The sequence below is a fragment of the Martes martes genome, assembly GCF_963455335.1.
Source record: "Martes martes genome assembly, chromosome: 4".
NCBI lineage: Eukaryota > Metazoa > Chordata > Mammalia > Carnivora > Mustelidae > Martes > Martes martes.
Genome location: NC_137891.1, coordinates 64,271,860 through 64,290,896, shown reverse-complemented (window position 1 = coordinate 64,290,896; position 19,037 = coordinate 64,271,860). Strand labels below are relative to the sequence as shown.

The 19,037-nt window shown below is 44.3% G+C and overlaps 1 protein-coding gene across 1 annotated transcript in view; it reads right to left on the bottom strand.

Moving 5' to 3' along the window:
- LOC308341603 (phosphatidylinositol 3,4,5-trisphosphate-dependent Rac exchanger 2 protein-like) overlaps positions 1-17,709 on the bottom strand; it is a gene marked incomplete at its 5' end in the record, with an annotated part of 172,548 nt that extends 154,839 nt beyond the window's left edge. The window contains one exon of the mRNA XM_080801648.1: positions 17,387-17,709. Coding sequence (XP_080657774.1) covers positions 17,387-17,709 — 323 coding nt within the window. The remainder of the gene's footprint in view (positions 1-17,386) is intronic.
- Between the last annotated feature and the right edge of the window lie 1,328 nt (positions 17,710-19,037).

The following is a 19,037-nucleotide window of genomic DNA, read 5'->3' as shown; positions in this document are numbered from 1 at the left end:
TTAAGTGATAAAAGCCTGCTAGGCCAATGGATAGCAATTCACAAGATGGAAAAATCCACCCTCCCCCCTGACAAAATGGTTTTCCTAAGAATAGAACTAGGGTAACCAAGAATGCTTCAAAGATACGGTACAGTGAGTATCCATTGTGCAGCATGTGTCTGCCTCACAAACACATTTCCTAACCCAGTGGCAGACCATGTAGTTTACCAGGGAACACACCTCAGCTCTATACAGACCTGGGCCCAGAGCTGACCAATAGACACAAATCCTACCTCCCCAACTGTGACCACTGGGACGGACTCAGGAATGAAAACAAGTTCACCAAGATCCAGGTCTAGGCCATTCTGTGGATCTGTGAGGGAAAAGTCCTCTCTACTTCTGCTAGGGCCCAGGCTAGTAGGATATAAGCCTAGACTATTGGCAGCCATCTTTGCCACTGTTTTGGGAGAACCCACTAACAAAGCCAATGACATGGAAAATGCAGGCCAAGGAATTCCCCTTTAGACCAAAGTCATACTAAGCTATGTTCTTGTCACTGACAACCTGAACTGTCCTCACATCAGCAAAACTTAAAATTCAGCTTCTAAGTTAAGATGGTAGCTGGCACGTGACATGTCCTCTACCAACCCTCCATCAAAATGAAAAGAATGTACACAAAGAAAGGGAAAATCCAGTACTTAAGTACCTGTACCAGAGAATTAAAGGAAAAGGCCAAAAGATAAAGCTAGATGTTTCACTGACAGGTCTCTCTAAAAAACAAAGCCCAGCCTAGGTCTACTCTACTCCTTGAACCAGAACAGCATAAGCCCATGCTGTACAATATGGCAGCCATGAGCTCACAGGGCTATTCAAACTAAAATTAAATAATGTTAAAAATTCAAAAAAAAAATCAGTTTCTCAGTCACACTAGCTGCATTTCAAACGCTCAACAGCCATGCATGGCTAGTGGCTACTATATTGGACAGTGCAGATACAGAACATTCCCATCCATCTTCGTCAAGAGTTCCAACGGAGGATGCTGGCAGGAATCCTGCCCGTTTCCCAAGTGAGAGGCAGTCACTATATTAACCAGAAAATGAAGCTGCCACCAAAGATTGATGAAGAAATATATCCATCAAATAATTATTTATAATAAAGAAGGATGAAAAACACCTTAAACATGCAAGGGAAACATTTAAGGATTATTCAGGTCTGTAAAGAAATCTGTTAAAAAGGATACTTAGAGAGTGATTCTTAAAGAGATATGGGAACAAGGGGAGTCGTCTTTTTTTTTTTTTTTAATTAACAGAAAATAGGTCATTGACCACATGGATTCCACAAAGCAAAACGTTTGTAGCCAAAAGGATAGGAGACATAAGCATATTGCTCATTTTTTAATGCATTCTGTGCACCAACCAATGAGCTACGTGCTTCATGTACATTATCTGGTTTAATCAAGAAAATATCAGATAAAAGAGATAATATCCATATTTCTATTTCATAGGTGAGAAAAATAAGACTTACCAAGAATACATAAAAGAAGCCTGGATAGAAACCCATATTCATGTGACCTCAATCTCTAGCCTGTTTATCTCTGTAATTCAAAACATTAACAGAGACTGCTTCTGGGTAGAAATATTATAAGTGACTTTTTTTTTCTTTCGTATTTCTTGTGTTTTCCAAATTCAATAAACAAGGGCTTATTTCTGAAGAAAAAAAAATTCTGGAAGAAAAATACATTAAACCTGCTCACAGTAACTACGTGGTTAAAAGGAGGCTGTTGTACGCAATGGATCAGTGCTGAAAACGGGTTAATTATGAACACCAGGAGCTTTCGTATTCTGCTGAAACTTCTGTTCAAATCTAATTTCTCAAAGTATATTGCTAGATGCTAATGAAACCCCAAAGAGACACACGCATTCAGGAGATGGATAGCCAATGAATTTTCTGTTGTTTTTATAGTGAACAACTTTTTTATATCCTAACATTTTTATGCCAGCTATGAAAAAGATAAATAAATATTTATGACATTCACTCAATTCCACAGTAACTACTAAGTTGCTTGTGTTCTCACTCCGGTTTGAAATGTGCATATTTCAGAGGCTGGAAGTCAAGGCTCAACCCTAAACGAGAACGCCACGGAACGCTGTCATTTACAGACACTACACCCACTCATCTGACTTACTACGGGGACTTGCCTGGGCAGCAGGACGTAACAGGCTTCACCAAGGCAGCTGTAGAGTCAGACACACACAAACCTCAGCGTTGCCCCGCAAACAGTGAGCAACACACTGGGACTGCCACGGACACCGGTTTTACCAAAGGTTTACCCTGTATCAGAAGCATTTAATCAAGAACAACAGAAGAGGTGATTGAGGAAACACACAGAAATAAACGAGGACCAATTCCTACCATCCAACTATCTCACAGAAACGTTTCCTTACTAAAAATGGCCCAATTTACCCCTTGGTATATTTATTGAACTTACATTTGAGAGAGATCTATGTAGTCATAACATAATAACTATCAAGAATAGGCCAGAATCCACCAATGAGGGGGTTCATGAGTCAAAATCAGCCCACGGGCCGGTCATCTTTAGCCTACAAATGTTATTGTTCTGTTGTTGTTGTTGTTGTGTAACTAATTTCGTGCCACATTTTTAAACCGATGGATTTCACATTTAAAAAACAGATTTCTTGGGATGCCTGGGTGGCTCAGTCAGTTAAGTATCTGTCTTTGGCTCAAGTCATGACCCCAGGGTCCTGGGGTCGAGTCCTGTACGAGGCTCCCTGCTCAGTTCTTCTCCCTCTGCCTGCCACTCTCCCTGCTCCTGTGCTCACGTGCTCTCTCTCTCTCTCTCTCAATCTGGCAAATAAATAAATAAATAAGTCTTTTTAAAAATTTCTAACTTTTCTCAATAAAGCTGAAGACTTGGCTACTTTGGTCTAGAACTCTCTTATGGCAACTCTTGGCTGGAGCTTAATAGTAGCTAACCCAGGGTCCCCCAACGCCTCCCCTGGATTGTTTCATTCAGCAATGTCAACTACGCTGTCTTTGTAGGCACCTGGGCTTGCAGGTATGGTCACAGGAGTCCACTGAGAGACCATTAAAACACACCGTACCTGCCATATACCCATCCTCATTTCACCTAAATAAATATAACCCCATTTCTCCTTAGACTGCCCGTTCACCCCGGGGAAGAGGAGAAGGGTGAGACCTGCCCAGAAGGGCACACAAAGAAAAGGCTATTTCACTACCAGCCACAATCTCAAGGCTAACCTGGCGATCAGGTACTACCTTCACGGCCTCACCTTTCCCGGCTCTGGCCAGCTCATACCAGCTCATTCAGGGCTCACCATACATAGAGGTGCCCATCTCTACCTTTACCGTGGTCCCCTGACCTAGAACGTGCCTCCTCCATGCATTTGTAGATTTGTGTCTTCCCTGATAGACAACAACTGCTGTCAAATTCACCCAGCACAATCCCTGAAACATATTTACAATAAGAACAATCCAACAGCAAATCCCAGTTCACCTTCAAATTACTTAGCTGGGTGCTGGCAAAATTCATCCCTCAGCTAATTCTACTTTTTTTGTTGTTGTATTTAGCCACTGTGTTGTCATCTGTGTATCTGGGCTTTACACACCAATCCTCGATCTTGAGAAGAAAGCCTATCTTTTGTGGCCATTTCCACGGAGCCCACCACTGTGCCAATACCCTGCAAGGGCGCAACGAACACTGGGTAAATGAGTGACAGGACAGAGAACAGAATACTTCCCCGTAAACCATTACCCCTTGTAATGGACACAGAGGTAATTATCCTCCTCACCATCACCCTCATCATTGCTATCACCCTTGCCACCAGCACACCATCTCCATTTGCTAAGAGAGCAGAAACCCAGGGCACACAGCTTGAGGCAAAGCAGCCAGGGTCCAAATGCATGCCTCTGCGTCTAATGTCGCTGCAGTGCCACCAAAGGGGTGGAAGGGACCAGCATCCCAAGGACCACGATTACTCAATGGGCTGCCGCCTACTTTTTCACACCCTCCCAATTTGAAAACAAAATGAAGACAACTGCTGGTTCAGATCACATCCAAGGGAGAGTTGCTATCCTATCAGCAACCTGCACTACACCTGGTAGAGAGCTGAATAACGTTGAATGCGTCCGTTGAATAACGGACGCATAATTCAATGCTGACGTCTTTACCTACAGGACATATCTCATATCATCTTCCTCTGGAGCTTTCTATAAGTTATGGATTAATGAACTTTCCCTAAGAATGGAGCCTTCCTAATCTTGCAAAATACTCAGAAAAAGAAAATATTTTATTATGCCCATGTACCGTGAATTATGATAAGCAAAGTCCCGTGTGTGCTGACAAGAAATAAAGTTGCTCTCTGCAGCAAATTGTATTTGTGATCTGGTTGATCCAGTCAGATTTGGAGTAAACAAAATAACAACCTGTGCGGATCCGGATCTGTGAAGACAATAGGGTCTGTGAAGACAATAGGGGCCACAAAGGTCACAGCCAACCGCCACCCAGTTTCAGAGGAGAGAAAGAGAAAATTAGCACATGGTGGCATTTCTTCAAGCCCCTCCTCTTAAAGCCAGGAAAGCAAGCTAGCAAGCAAGCAGAGGCATAGAGAGAAGAGGTCTGTCATCAGTCAACTACTAAATTCTCTTCATGATACTGAAGCCTGCCCTTTCAAAGGGAATAGCTGTGTGGCTTCATGCAATCTATTTTACTTGTCTGAAGGTGGAGGGGTGAGGAAGAAAGGATGGTCGATGGGCACCAGGCACAGTTCTAATTGTGTTGCCGCTCTCCCTATGGGTCTGATTGTGGCTGAACAATTAGAACAAAAGCAAGAGTAAGAATTCATTTTCCAGTGGAGGCTCCAAGCATTCAGGGACTTGCCCACGGCCATGGACCTAGTTATTACTCAAACCTTGGTCTGACGGTCTGGAAAATGGGGATGGTGACACCCATCCTGTCTGTCTGATAAGATCAGAAGCTGAATAGTTTTTGCATGAGTGTGAGTACGTGCGTGTGGGTGTGCAAATGTGTGTGTCTATGTGAAATGCTACAAAGGATAAGATGACCACAGCTGGAGGGCAGATTTACCTGTATGTTCACTCACCAGCTGGTTTCCTTCATTCTGACACTTCAAAGTTGGAAGTCACCCAAGCTTCAGACCAAAGCAGCATGGACTGCAAAGGGAACTCAAGTAGTAGCAGCTCCACTGAGAAGCCCTTGGTGACCCCGCGACACATGGGCCAGCTCTCCAACCTCAATGAAGTCTCCCCATCTATAGACTGAGTGGGCTGTTAGGCCAGGAACCCCGCTCTGGCATTCAGTGATCCCGGAACGGCTGTACTGCTTACCAGGAGCAATGGCCTAGAGCTGCCTATAATCAGGCCACATTTCCACTCCTTCTCCTTCTGTCATGTTGAAATACAGGTTCACAATCCAAATTTCCTGGCTCTGATGTGTCGTTGCCGGCGCGGCAAGGGTGTCAGGGCCGAGGGGCAAGGGAATGCTAAAGAAGACGAGAGGGACACCAGGATGATTATCCACAGAGTGCCACATAGCGTTTATTAGTTCATTCTTTTGTAAGCTTACTTAGTCACAGCAATGCGACTTGACCTTGACTACCATCTCTGGGCTGCTGAACTTGTGCTAAAAAGTCAGAGTGAGCTGGTTCATAGTTGCATAGGATAAACACGGCTGTGTTACTATAAGATAAACACAGTCGTGTTGCTGGCAATGCCAAACCGCAGACCTTGTTCCCCTGCCAATGGGGAAAAGATGCAGGCAGCCGTTTATAGACTGTGTACCTGATGCGGTGTCCTGGCTGAAGGGGCTCTGAGAGCCTTTGCTCAATCAGGTTGGTGACCTGAGAGCCTTTTGCTCGATCAGATTAACCCCTCTCAGGCGCAGGGCTCACCACACTGATGTGTTCGGAATGCAGATTTTATTCTGCAGTTCAGAAAGGCAGCATGTCGCATGTCACATGTCACACACTTGGCTTTTAGGTATCTGGACTACCCCTAGCTAGGTCCCTCCCTCCGTAATCAAGTTCATCAATACCTCTTAAGCCATATGTATGACTGTTCACACTCAGGGGGATCAACAGACATGATAAGTAGTCTCGTGTCCATTCAGATCAGATCAGGTCTTTCTTGCCATTCAATGAATTATAAAAAATACTGGCACTTTTCAGAGTCTTCTAGATTTGGGAACTGCAGAAAAGGGACTGTCACTGTTCTACTCACCAGGGCACTTGGCATGGACGTAGCTCCCCCTGGCAAGATAGAGATTCAATGCCAGGGGTCCCTCTCACAGTTCGGCAAGAGAGGTTGGATGGGACACCATGGGAGGGCAGCTTAGAGGAGGAGCAGGGCTTTACTTCACATTCCCAAGCTCTGCAATATTAGCGAACACTTTTGTAAGAGACTAGTCTTCCTGGCATCAGAACTAGTCCTTTGCCTGTTTCTCTCTGATCCACTCCAGGCCCCTTCCCTTGCGCTGCTGGGTGTGGCAAGAAGCTGAGCCCAAGTCCCATTCCCAGGCTCCCTGGCCAACTGACTTCCAGTTGGGGTCAATCAATGGGAATGCCGGGCAGGAGAAAGGAAGAAAGGGGGGGGGGCGTAGAAACTAGGGTATCTATCTCACTCTCTCCCTCTCTTTCTGCTTCAAGGTGGCATCCTGGGCAGTGGCCCAGTCTCCTCAATGGATCCCACCCAGCCCTGTGTGAGACCTGCTCCCACCATGCAGCCCCAATTCCCGGGCTCTGGGAACAGTACCCTTTCTCTTTGTGCCTGTAACCCCAGAAGGAGCTTCTCACTGCCGTTCCATCCCACTCTCAGCTCTTCAACACGTGTGTGATTCTATGAAAATTTTCCTTGTAGTTTCCTCTATTAAATTCCTTCTATTAAGCTACCTGGTATGTGTCTCCTGACACAGCGCTCACTGACACAGTGTCTACTGTTAACATTGTTACATTCTGCTTGGATGTCCCAGTGGTGTGGCTGGGTTTTGAGGTGTGCTCAGGGACAGCACCCAAAGACACTCTCCCCCTGCCTCCAAAACACAATGGTTGGCAGAGTTTCCATCTTTAAGTTGTAATTTTAAACCAACTGCAGACAACCCATGAAGGGAACAATCACCCAGCTAAAATACCTACATTACCAGGGGACTGGGCAAGGAACTGATAAGGTCCACCTCCTGACTATTCCCCCAAGTACTCCCTCCTCCACAGAAATAACACGTGAGAGAGGGAATAAAGCACATTCCAGCAACTGTGCAAAATCACACTACAAACCTTTAAGTTGGGAGCCCTTTTGTGGTTGTTGATTTCATGCAATTTCTTTGATTTGGTGAAAGGGGAAGGACAAAACAAAACAAAACAAAACAAAAAAAAGGAAGCAAGGTAAAGGAGGGAAGGAGAGAGGACAGGGCAGGAAATGCAGAGTTTGGGCATAAAAGGAGCCAAGGACTGGTCCCAAAAGGAAACATTTAAAATTACAACAGAAAGCTCTTATTTTGTTTCCAAGGTTCAAAATAGTTCACTAAACGGAGGACAACCTTCTCTCTACTGCAAAGTAACTGTGGTAGGCATTATAAACCAGAAGGAACAAGAATCCAGGGTGAACTTCCTTAAAAAGCTAAGCCTCTAAGGCATGGAAGACAAGTCAGCAGGGCCCTGGAGAAACTCTCAATCTTTAGAGGAATTGAGAGAAACAGACATGGAGCCGAACAACATAGGACATAATGAAGTATGGTGTTTAATAGAGTCTGAGGCTTCCAAAGCCTGAGAACGATACACACGCCTGGGAAAGGCAGGCACAGGGAGGCATCGAACTCGGCTGAGCCTATGCGGAATGACTCATGTATTTTTGTTTTTAAAAAAGGACAATGCCAGTCCATTCTCCCAACCCCCTTCCTCCCAGCCACATTAACTTATGGCTACTGGAATCAAGACTTCTCTCTCCACTGAAACATTTGGAGCAGTCAGATGTACAGAATGATATCTGACCTCACTCCTGTGAACCCATGGAGAGCAAAGAGAGAATATGGAGTGATATCAGGGTAACCAAGTGATCAGCTTCTCCTTCCCGTAATTTTGCCTTAAAATGACACTCTTTTTTACATCAACCTAAATTAGTATGACATGTATTATCTTCACCCCAGAAAATACAATGCAACATGATGACAGAACGTGAGAAAGAGGAGAAAGTTACCCCAATAAGCAAGGAGAGAGGAAAAATTTGAAATTTTATCCACACCAATATCCTAGGCGTAACTTCCGGAGAGAAATGAGTATCTCCTCTAGCTCCTAAAATATAAATAATATTTGAATGGGAAAAATATGACTGGGAGTGGGTTTATGAAAGAGTTAATAACATAAAGAATTCCAGAGGGGTGCCTGGGTGGCTCAGTGGGTTAAGCCTCTGCCTTCAGCTCAGGTCATGGTCTCAGGGTCCTGGGATCGAACCCCACATCGGGGTCTCTGCTCAGTGGGAAGCCTGCTTCAGCCCTCCCTCTGCCTGCCTCTCTGCCTACTTGTGATCTCTCTCTCTAATAAATGAATAAAATCTTAAAAAAAAAAAAAAAAAGAATTCCGGAGAAAGACACAGAGAGACAGCAACAGAGAGAGGGATAGCAATCAGCAAATAATCATCATCCCTTGGGCCATAGGTAGACGTCTGTCCTGCTGTCCCCATTTTTGCAGATATGTTATAATGTCTATGCATAATGGTGATTCCTCAAATAAAAAATGCTTCAGTCTTTCACATGATCAACACGATATACTTGAGGATGGTAAGTCAAGGTGGGGAGGTGGGAAGAATACCGACGTGGGTACAGAAGACCTAGATCTCTATTCCTGCTCAGCTTGATGACCCGAAACGCCTTTTCATTTTCCTAGACCGGTGGCTGCTGGAGGTAGCAGCAACATTCACTGACCTGAGATGTGCCTGGAAAACGAAACCACACTGTAGCTACTGGCCAAAATTTGGCCCTCAGGTGGCCAGATGACTATGGCTGGCCTGAAATGCCAGACCAGTGTATCAGGAGCCAGACTGGCCCCAGGTCATGTTACTCAGACGAAACAGAGTGTCTAACCAGTGAAGTTCTTTGCTTCACCGCACACTCCAAAACTAGAGACATCTTTCAAAGACCCTGCCACTGGAACAAGGTGACTGACTGTTACGGGATTTGATCAAGTCCTTGGAGCTCCATTCCTCACTTCTGCATTCCCACTGGGCCACTGGGACAAAGGGCATCCCCTGCTCTGTCCCTCTGTGAAGGAGGGTGGAGGCTGTTCTGGACATCAAATGAGAGCATTCAAGGCACCTAGTAATTTTTTTTTGGGGGGGGGGGTACTCTTAAGCAGGTTCCATACCCAGCACTGAGCCTGATACAGGACTCGATCTAACAACCCTGAGATCATGACCTGAACTGAAATCAAGAGTCCTATGCTTAACCAACTGAGCTAGGCAGGTGCCCCAGGCACCTAACACTTTGTAAGCAGTCAGTGAGCACCATTTTCTCTCCTCCCTTCCTAATCCCCCACCATCCAGAGCAAGAAATACAGGTGGGATATGATGAAAACTAATACATAATTAGAAAATATAGTTTTTAGAGATAGCATTTATAATAGCAACTATAGAAACATAAAACACCCAGAAATAAATCTAGTAAGAGTGCATAACTTTATGAAGAAAATTATAATCTGTATTGAAAGACATTAGGAACAAAAAAATGGAGAGAAGTAGCATGTTTATGGCTGGAAGGACTCAGTATCATAATGATATCATCTCCCCAAATTAGACTATAAGTTCAATGTAACTCCAATCAAATCTCAAGAGTATTTTTGTGTAGCTTTGAAAGTATAAAATGAATATGAAGATAAAAGACCAAAAAAAAAAAAAAAAAAGCACCAAGACATTTCTGAAGAAGGACATTATGGGGATCTGTCCTGCCAAATACCAAGATTTACTATAAAGCTATAATAATAAAGAAATGTGCTCTGGACAAAGAGTAGACAAAATATACATCTAGAAACTGATCCTAAGTGCCTCGGTGACTCTTTTCTATATGGAAGAAAATTAGGAATAAAATAAATTGCTACCTCACACCATACATACTCTCTCTCTCTCCATGTGGATTACAGAACTTAATGTGAAAGGCAAAACAATAAAACTTTTAGAAGATAATAAAGGAGAATATCTTTAGGACATCAGGATTAAAAAAAAAAAAGACTTCCTTAAACAAGACATAAAAAGTACTAACCACGACAGAAAAGATTGATAAATTCAACCACATTAAAATTACTAAGTTAGATAGCAGAAGGTTGGCAAGACTCCAACTTCTATGTAGCCTGTAAATCTATTCAGTTTCCCAAAGGAATAAATTACAGTAACCTTTTTGCATTCACTATGTTCTAACAATACATACCAGAGCTCATATTCAGCATATGGTTGGCCCATCTTTGACTTCATCCACAACTGGATTACGGGCACTTCTGGTTTAATCTTCATGTCTGAATGGTTGTGTTCTATATTTAGAACTTTTGTGAGCATGCATATAATTCTGCTCAGAATGTGTCCTCCAATTCAAGACAAGCACCACCACGTGCCGTCATCCTAGCCCATGGGCATCTGTAGGCGATCATGTGGGCATGGCAGTCCATGGCATTTCTTCCTGACCCTCCGTACGCTGTCGGCATTGTTGATGGTCATTCGAACCCAAAGCTGATCCTCATTCTACCTCTTGGAATTTTACTCCTGCTCCCAAAATTACTCAGAGAAATCAGTACTGGTGAAATCAGAGGAAGAAAATCATGGGGGTGGACTGTCAGCCATGATCAACATCCAGCCCCATGGGAAAAGCTAATCTACCATATCCCATACAACCACGATTTCGTACGAAATAAAAGTCTCCCCCCACTGAGACTACGGGTCTCCCACTTTATTCATCCTTTCATTCTTTCTACCATGTATCCCTCAGCAATATTCCAACATTCACTGCATGCTGACATGTAAACAGGAGTAATTCAGGAATACGGGCTAGGATAACATATAAGGAAAATGTCTCCCAAATATGACATAAGTTTCAGATGGACCTTTTTCAAGATGTCCCTTACATATATCAAGAGAGAAGCTTGTGTTGGCATGACTGTACCTAAGGTCACACCCTGCTACTGACAGTAAGTTATTTCTTAGGGCCCTAAGTATAAACCTTCAAAGTACTTGGTGTCTGGGTACTGAGTAATTAATTACATTGTAATTTATAAATATCCTTTTTGATTGAAAACACTCGGAGTTATTTTTCCTGTAATGGAAGTAGATAGCTGTTTTACTGAATCACCTATTTTAATAGGGCAGATTTGGGCAAGTAGTTATCATTAATGATTCCAAAAGATGTCAAGAAAACATGAAAAGGACTTATAGTCAGTAGTTGTTACTCTTCACTTACAGATCTGGATTACAAAACAAAACAAAAATGAAACAAAAAAAGTTTTCAAGATCTCTGATCACAAAGAATTTCAATACTGTTCATGAAAGATAATTACTTTTCCCCAATCTTCGTTACCATGTGAACTTAATATACCCCATGAGAGTGCACACATTTAGTTAAATTCAATTCAGCAGAAATTTATCGAGCATCTACTACATTCCAAATATTGTTAAAAGGAGAAGCCATAGTTCCTTCTTCTGAAGAGCTTATAAATGTCCTTTATTCCAGGAACAGAACAATTCCTGGACAGAACAACAATTTCTTTATTATCTCTGTAGTGACAAGCTAGAAACTGAATGAGAATTGAAAGGAATTCTTTGTCTTCTAAAAAGAATATTCAGAAGACTTATATGGAATCATAAATGCCAAATTTAGGATAGTGGTTACCTCTGGCAGAAGGGAAGGAGATCAGGGAAAGGAGGCTTCAACTGTATTTACATAGCTCTATTTCTTAAGCTGAGTGTTCTCAGTTTTTTTTGTGCTGCTTTTTTTTTCTTTAATCATACTTTTACTCTATTGTTATACTTTTTTGTATGTCTCACATATACTATACTACATTTCAAATCACACATATTACTTTTATGATAAAAGTAACTCCTTTTGCGGCACCTGGGTGGCTCAGTAGGTTAAAGCCTCTGCCTTCAGCTCAGGTCATGATCTCAGGGTCCTGGGATTGAGCCCTACATCGGGCTCCCTGCTTGGCAGGGAGCCTGCTTCCAACCCACCCCCCCAACCTGCCTCTCTGCCTACTTGTGATCTCTGTCAAATAAATAAATAAAATCTTTAAAAAAAAAAAAAAACTCCTTTTTGTAAAAATCCTAAGTGGTTACCTACAAACACATTCCCCACTCTATCTCATAAGACACTTTTTAAAAAGGGCTCCTTGAAATGAGGGCGACTCTGGCAAGTAAGTTTAGAAGATCTTAATGATTTCAATGAGTTTCCTTGCTTGCTTGCTTTTACCTCTTACTGAAGTTTTAATATGTCAGTAAATACCATGTCTTAGCAAGAGTGAGTTATATCTTTCAATGCTTTTCAAACTTTTTTCCTTCTACATGTTCTTTCTTTTAAAATACTCATAACCACCTTGGGGAACCCTAGTGTTCCTTGGAACACAATCTGGAAAATGCTCTACAAAATAATCCATTTCAGTCACATATTGTACACTACAGCCACACCCAACTTTGCCTGTCTCCAAACCAATGACGAACCTTCATGCCCACCTATCTTTGCCCACACAGTTCTCCTGGTCTGGACACCTTCAAGACCTGAGAAATTCTTGGTCAACCTTCAGCTTCCAGCTGAAATGCAATCTCTTCTTTGAAGCTTTCCCCTTCTTTTCCTTTCTTTAGACGTAATAAATTACTCTTCTGGAAGCTTCTAGTGCCATGCAGATATTTTCTGTACCGTATCTCACACTGTGGCAGTAATTTATGTATGAGGCAGAGTGCCTAGATGGCAGAGACTGCACCCTTGCTCATGGTACTGTTCATAATGCCAGGCACAAAGCCAGAGCCAGACACAAACTAGGTGCTCAGGCAAGTATGTGTTAAATGGGCATGGAAGTAATGTCTATGTGCATTCCCTGAGTTAGCTTCCTCCATTTCCCAGATAGTCTCAAAGACATATTTGTAACTTTTCGGTCTTTACTAGCAAAAGTGACACTAACAAGAAGAGATACAAACTGTTCCAAAGACTGAAAGAGAGACAAACTCTGAGACAAAAACAAGAAGAGGAAAAGAGGGGGAAAGGAAGACTAACTGATGGACCAACAGATCACAGTTGTCCAGTCAAGAACCAGAGACACTGACCAACAGCAAGAGTCAGAAATGGAACCTTGGAGCCAATATACCAAGTTGACTATTTTGCAAGGCTCACTGTAGGTGGTCGACAGGGACTGGGGTTCACCTTGAACGGTCTCATCTGTCTGGGACTGCCTTCCTCTCATTTTTATCCCCTAAACTAAACCACCCATCTTGGCCATCACAAAACTTGTATCATTTTGGCTGTGAGTTGTTCTATTCAGCAAAAATTTTATTTCTGTTTTCCTTTCTCTTTATGAGAATCCCCCACTGGCACTGTAGATTGGTTATATGTTGGGTTCAAATAAAAATAATAAAAGCAAGCTGGCAATTTCTCTCCAATAGTATATGCTGCATATTTCATGAACTAGAAGCCGGAGGAATTTTATGATTCCTGAACCAAAACCTTCCCATATCTGAGAACTAAGTGGAAGAAAAACACAAAGAGCATCTCACAGAAAAAGAAACCCAATTATTTGTTCATTTGCTCTCCAACCTAAGGGAGGTGTTCAAGTCATCAACTGCTGCGTGTGTTTAACATGGGTTCATATCCTGATATGCATTTCACAGATTGAGTTTAGTGCCAGTTTTCATGGATATAAGTATACTTATAAGAGGAGGGGTTTTCTTTTCCTATTGGACACATTTTTCAGTACAGAACATCCGACTGGCTCCTGCTCCTAGTCTGGCAACACTCCCCTTGCTTCAAGGTTTGTTTATACTTCAGGCTACTTCTCTATCCTGGTATGGGAGGCAATCTGGCCCAGAGGAAAAAGCAGTGGACAAGGAGCCCAAGAATTCTGGGTGCCAATGGTGTCTCTCAGCCATTATGTTTATATGTTTCCTTCAATCTGACTTGTATTCTAAACTGTAAATGGGGAGAATTGACTATTCTACTACTAGAATCCAATCAATCAAACATTTTATTTTCCTCAAAACAGTTCCTGAAAAGAGAAATTCCATGGAGAGTTTAGCATTATGTGTACTTCCCAATTCCCTTCACAAAGAAGGTAAATGTTCAAGGTAATATTTCCAATAAACTAAAAAAACAAAAATAAAAACAAAAACCAACAACAACAAAACCTTTCTCTGAAATCCTGAACTATATCTCTTTCTCCCTATCTCCTGTCTAGGAAAAAAATAAAAACAAAAACAGATACTGTTAGGATACTTAGGCCTTGGGATATCAATGACAGAGACCTTTGTATTATGAAAAGGAAGAATCTGGCTTTCATTTGAAGGGTAACACATAGCTAAGTAACATTACATACTCACTGCTGTTCTAAGCACTTGGTGTTAATTCCTATAATCGTCTCCACAGTCACAGGTGGTAGGTACTGTTGTTTTATTATCAAGAACACTAAAGCATGGAGAAGTCAGAGAGGTTGGTCAAGTCCACACTGCTGGCAGGGCTGGAGGAACTAGGGTCTGAACTCAGGCACTCTAGCACCCAAGTCCAGACTTCTAACTACCTGTTATGCCACCTTTAATTTTAAGAATCTCCGCTTATCACAGATGGTAACAGACAACAGCAGTAATGCAATTCCTGTATACCTACTTAAAGAATACTTTGACAGCACAGATAGATGTGAACATACTGACCAATACCTATCATGAAGTCCCAAGTGTTCAAAATGTCTACCATCAGCCCAATGCCCTGTTGATAACACAATACTCATTTTGTTTTAGCATCTGAACCTTGGGAAAAACCTATAACTTGCTCCTGCCGGATGTCTATTCCATTATTCCCTGTTAAGTTTTACAACCACCACGAGAGATAGCTGGGATCACCCCTCCACACAGAGGCAGCAGTGTGCTGCCACACAGGCCCAGGAACCAGAAAGCTTGGATTTAAATCCCAGTTCTAGGGGCACCTGGGTGGCTCAGTTGGTTACCTGTCAACTCTTGACTCAGGTCATGATCTCCAGATTGTGAAGATGAGGCCCACATGGGGCTCCATGCTGATAATGGAGCCTGCTTAAGATTGTCTCCTCCTCCCTTGCCCTCTGCCCCTCCCTGCTCATGCGCACTCTCTCTAAATAAATAAATAAATAAACCCTAGTTCTATACCTTATTGGCTTTGTGACCTTGGCCCAGTTACCATCTCTGCGGGCCCCAGTTTCTTTATTAATCAAAGGGGAACGAAAACACAACTATCAACCTATGGTTACTCAAAGATTATTCATGGTTATTTAAAGATTAAATAAGCTAATGCATGCAAAGTGCTTAAAAGGGTACCTGACTCTTAGTAAGTGCTCTAAAAAGGTAAACTATTCCTTTTTTTTATTAATAGAAGAGGTGATTTACCAAACATCACATAGTCAGGATTCCATCCTGGCCTTCCAATGCCAAATATCCTCTCTCCTTAGCAGGACTCCATCCTATGACCAAAAGTTACCATTCCCCTGAAGTCCTGTTATCTGTCAAAGGGCCCAATGAGATAGTTTTCCCTATCAAATTGCTCGAAGAACATACAATGTAGATAATACCATCCTTGTTTTGCAAATAACAAAGCAGAGGTTCTGAGAGGTCACGGGATTTATCCTCAATTACTTAACTCACCCAGTGCACATTCTTCTTCACAGTAAGCCCTAAATAACACTGAAAGTGCCTGACAACAGCCTTCAATGTAGGCAATTTTTTAAAGTGCCATCTAAAAGATATAAACTGTGATTTTCTTGCTTTGTTAGCTTTATTGTTTGAGAGAGGGATTAAATTCCTGCAAAAACCAAAATGTTTACTTGAGTGAATTATCAAAATGAAATGATGCTTCAATTAGATTCTTCATCTGCCTGGAGGGTGGCCCCAGGCATCCATATATCCACCAAATGCAATTTTTAGGAAGGGGCCTATCAGGTACCAAGCCAAACCCCCATCCCTTTAAGGGAAATGACTTCGGAGGGCAGAGGGGAGTGAAGCAGCAGATTCCTCTCTGGCCTGGGGAAGAGAACAAGAACAATAAGTGATGGCATCTCTTCCCTGCAGCCTCCTACAATGGTGTGTCTTGCAAATGAAACAAACAGTGAAACAGCTTGTGAGATGAGCTTCATCAACAATAAGTAATTTTTATCCAGATTTTTTTGTTGAATACAATGAATATGATTAAATGTTTCAGATATACCTATTCAGACCTTAAGCAAACCACCAAGAAAAGAAAAAAAAAAAACCCTAGTAAAAATCATCCTCTAAATCTGCTTTAGGAAAAGATTTAATTGCCAACTTGATGCTTAGAACTGAATTCCCACTTGATAGTGGCACTGCTCCCAAGAAGACTGTAGCAACACGTTAGCACTTCCCACCTGGGCCTCTGCTCTCATCCCTGCCGATCCCCTCAGCGTTGCCAAATAGTTACAATGTCAGTCTTTCAAATCACTGCATTTTGAACTTCCTAAACCTTTATGAGGGCCTCTAGTGTATGGAAAAGAACAATAGCACTTCAAAAGCTATGTCTGCGAGTTCTTCAATACTCCATTTGAATGCTGGGGTTTCAATCAAGGACATCAGCAGACAATTTCTGATTGCTTAGAAGTTGACTTTTACACAGCTCTGATTAGGTTGCCCTTCTCAATAGGAAATCAAAAAAATTTTTGATCCCTTTCAGATTCCAGAATTATCACCAAGCCTGCCAGGATAGGAAGTGAGAGAGATGGGGTAGGTGGTTGCTGTTAAGTGTCCCTACTCCAGCCCAGCTCTCCTCCCCCTCTCCGCCCACCCTCCCGCACATCTATCTTCTTGCCTGTTCAATTCAGGATTCCACCCAGAATCACTCAACGTTGAGATAACAAAAACAATGCGCACTAATTCAGGGTGTGGGAATGGTTTATAATTTTATGGCTTTCCTGAAGACCTATAATTGGCACATAAATGTACAAACGTGAACCGGATAATTAGGGGGTTCTGAACGTAAGCCACCTTTAATTTATATGATTACTTGAAAACATGTTAAGTGTTATGAAGTGTTATGAAGACCTTTATTCAAAAACCATCAACACTGTGAAAGTGCGTGGAACCCGCTAGCAGGAGGGGAGCAGGAGGGCAGGAGACGCGATAGGGGATCATCGCTCCGGACCCGGTAACTCACTGGAGCGGCTTAGCAGCATCCGCCTCGGAGGACTCGCTCGCCCGCTCGCCCGACCGCCCAGCGCCGCTACAGCAAAAGACGCACTGGCTTCCGCAAGCTTTCCACTCGCGGCTCTTCCTAAAGTATCTAAGTCCAGGCGTGCCCGGGTCTCCAAACGTACCCGCCAGACACCGACCCACGCGGGCACGCAACCACGCTCGCCAACAGTCGCCCGAGCGCACGGATGCCCGCGCCGGGGCGCTCTCCGCTCCGCCCGCCGCGGCCGAGCCTACGGCTTCAGCCAGCGCTCGTTTGCCGAGCGCCCCCGGCCTCCCCACCCCCATCCCAGTCCAAGCGGAAGTGCCCAGGCAGACCCCCAACAATGAGGACTTGTGTGATACAGTTGGGGGTAGCGGGTAGTTTAGAGTGAAACATACACAATCTGGCGGGTCCGGGAGCAAGCAACGCAGGAGCCAAGTGGCATCAGCCTCTCCAAGCAGATTTCCCTTGTGCCGACTCGCTCTGTCTTCCCCCACCCCCGTCCGGTCACCAGCACCACCAAGGGCGCGGGGCGGGGTGGGGGGTGGACAGGCGCCTTAAAAAGTGCAGAGAAAAGACTCGCCCTCGCACCAGGGGTCACAATAATACTCCGCGGGAGGGAATCAGCTGGGGAAGGAGAGTCCCGGCAGCAGCAACCACCTCCGTTTTGAAATTTACTTTGTACACTCCTGCCATGGCTCCCTTCCGACAAGCGACACGATCTCCCCCATCTCTGTCTCCCTGCGTCCAGATTCTCTTGGCGGTTGAGCCCTCCGGTTAGGGCTTTTTTAGGAGCCGAACCACGAGGATTTTAAAGTTTCCCCAGTAGCAGAAAAAAAGAACAAAGAAAAAGAAAGAAAGCAAAAACAGAAACAAACGCCCTGAGCTCTGGTTCCCAGGCACAGCATCCAGTCAGGAGCAGAAACCAAGGGGGCGGGCCAGGGAGGAGCGCCAACGGGGCTGCGGGGAGCCTGGGGAATGGGACGGAGCGGGCAGCAGCACAGAACGGAGTCGACGGAGGACTCGAGAACGGCTTGGGTCCGGGGAGACGCGGGGTCCAGGTCTGAGGGTGTTTGCGAAAAGGCAGGGGTTATAGGAGAAACCCGCTTGTTCGACAGTTGCGGGCAGAGCCGTAGCTCCACAGATGAGTGGGGAAGAAGGTCCGGCCGCGGGAAGCGGCTAGAGGGGCCGGGAGATGGGCTCCGGAGCAATGCGGAGGTTTTGGAGTGGAAGGGAGGGCTCAGAGGTAGATAGAACCGGGTTCGCGGCAGGGAGGAGGGAGCAGGGGGTCTCGGAGAGAGACGAGTGTTTGGGGTGAGGACGTCTGGACAGAAGACGCTGCGCGGTCAGAAGTAAGGAGACTGGGGGGTGGTGAGGGAGAGCCGGGAGGAAGGAGGAGAGGTCGCTCCTTTTCCCCCAGCAAGAGGAGGGAGCGGGCGGAAAACTGCAGTCGCCATCCCCGCAACACCCCAGCCAAACTCCCACGACGGGCGCCGCAGGAGCCCTCCTCCGCGCCCGGGGCCCCAGCGGCGGCGTCCGGCGCCCAGTTCCCCCCTGCCCCCGGCAACCTGCTGGCGCTGAACTCGGAGCTGCGCTCGCTCCCGCCGCGCCTCACCTCCGCTCGCGGACAGCA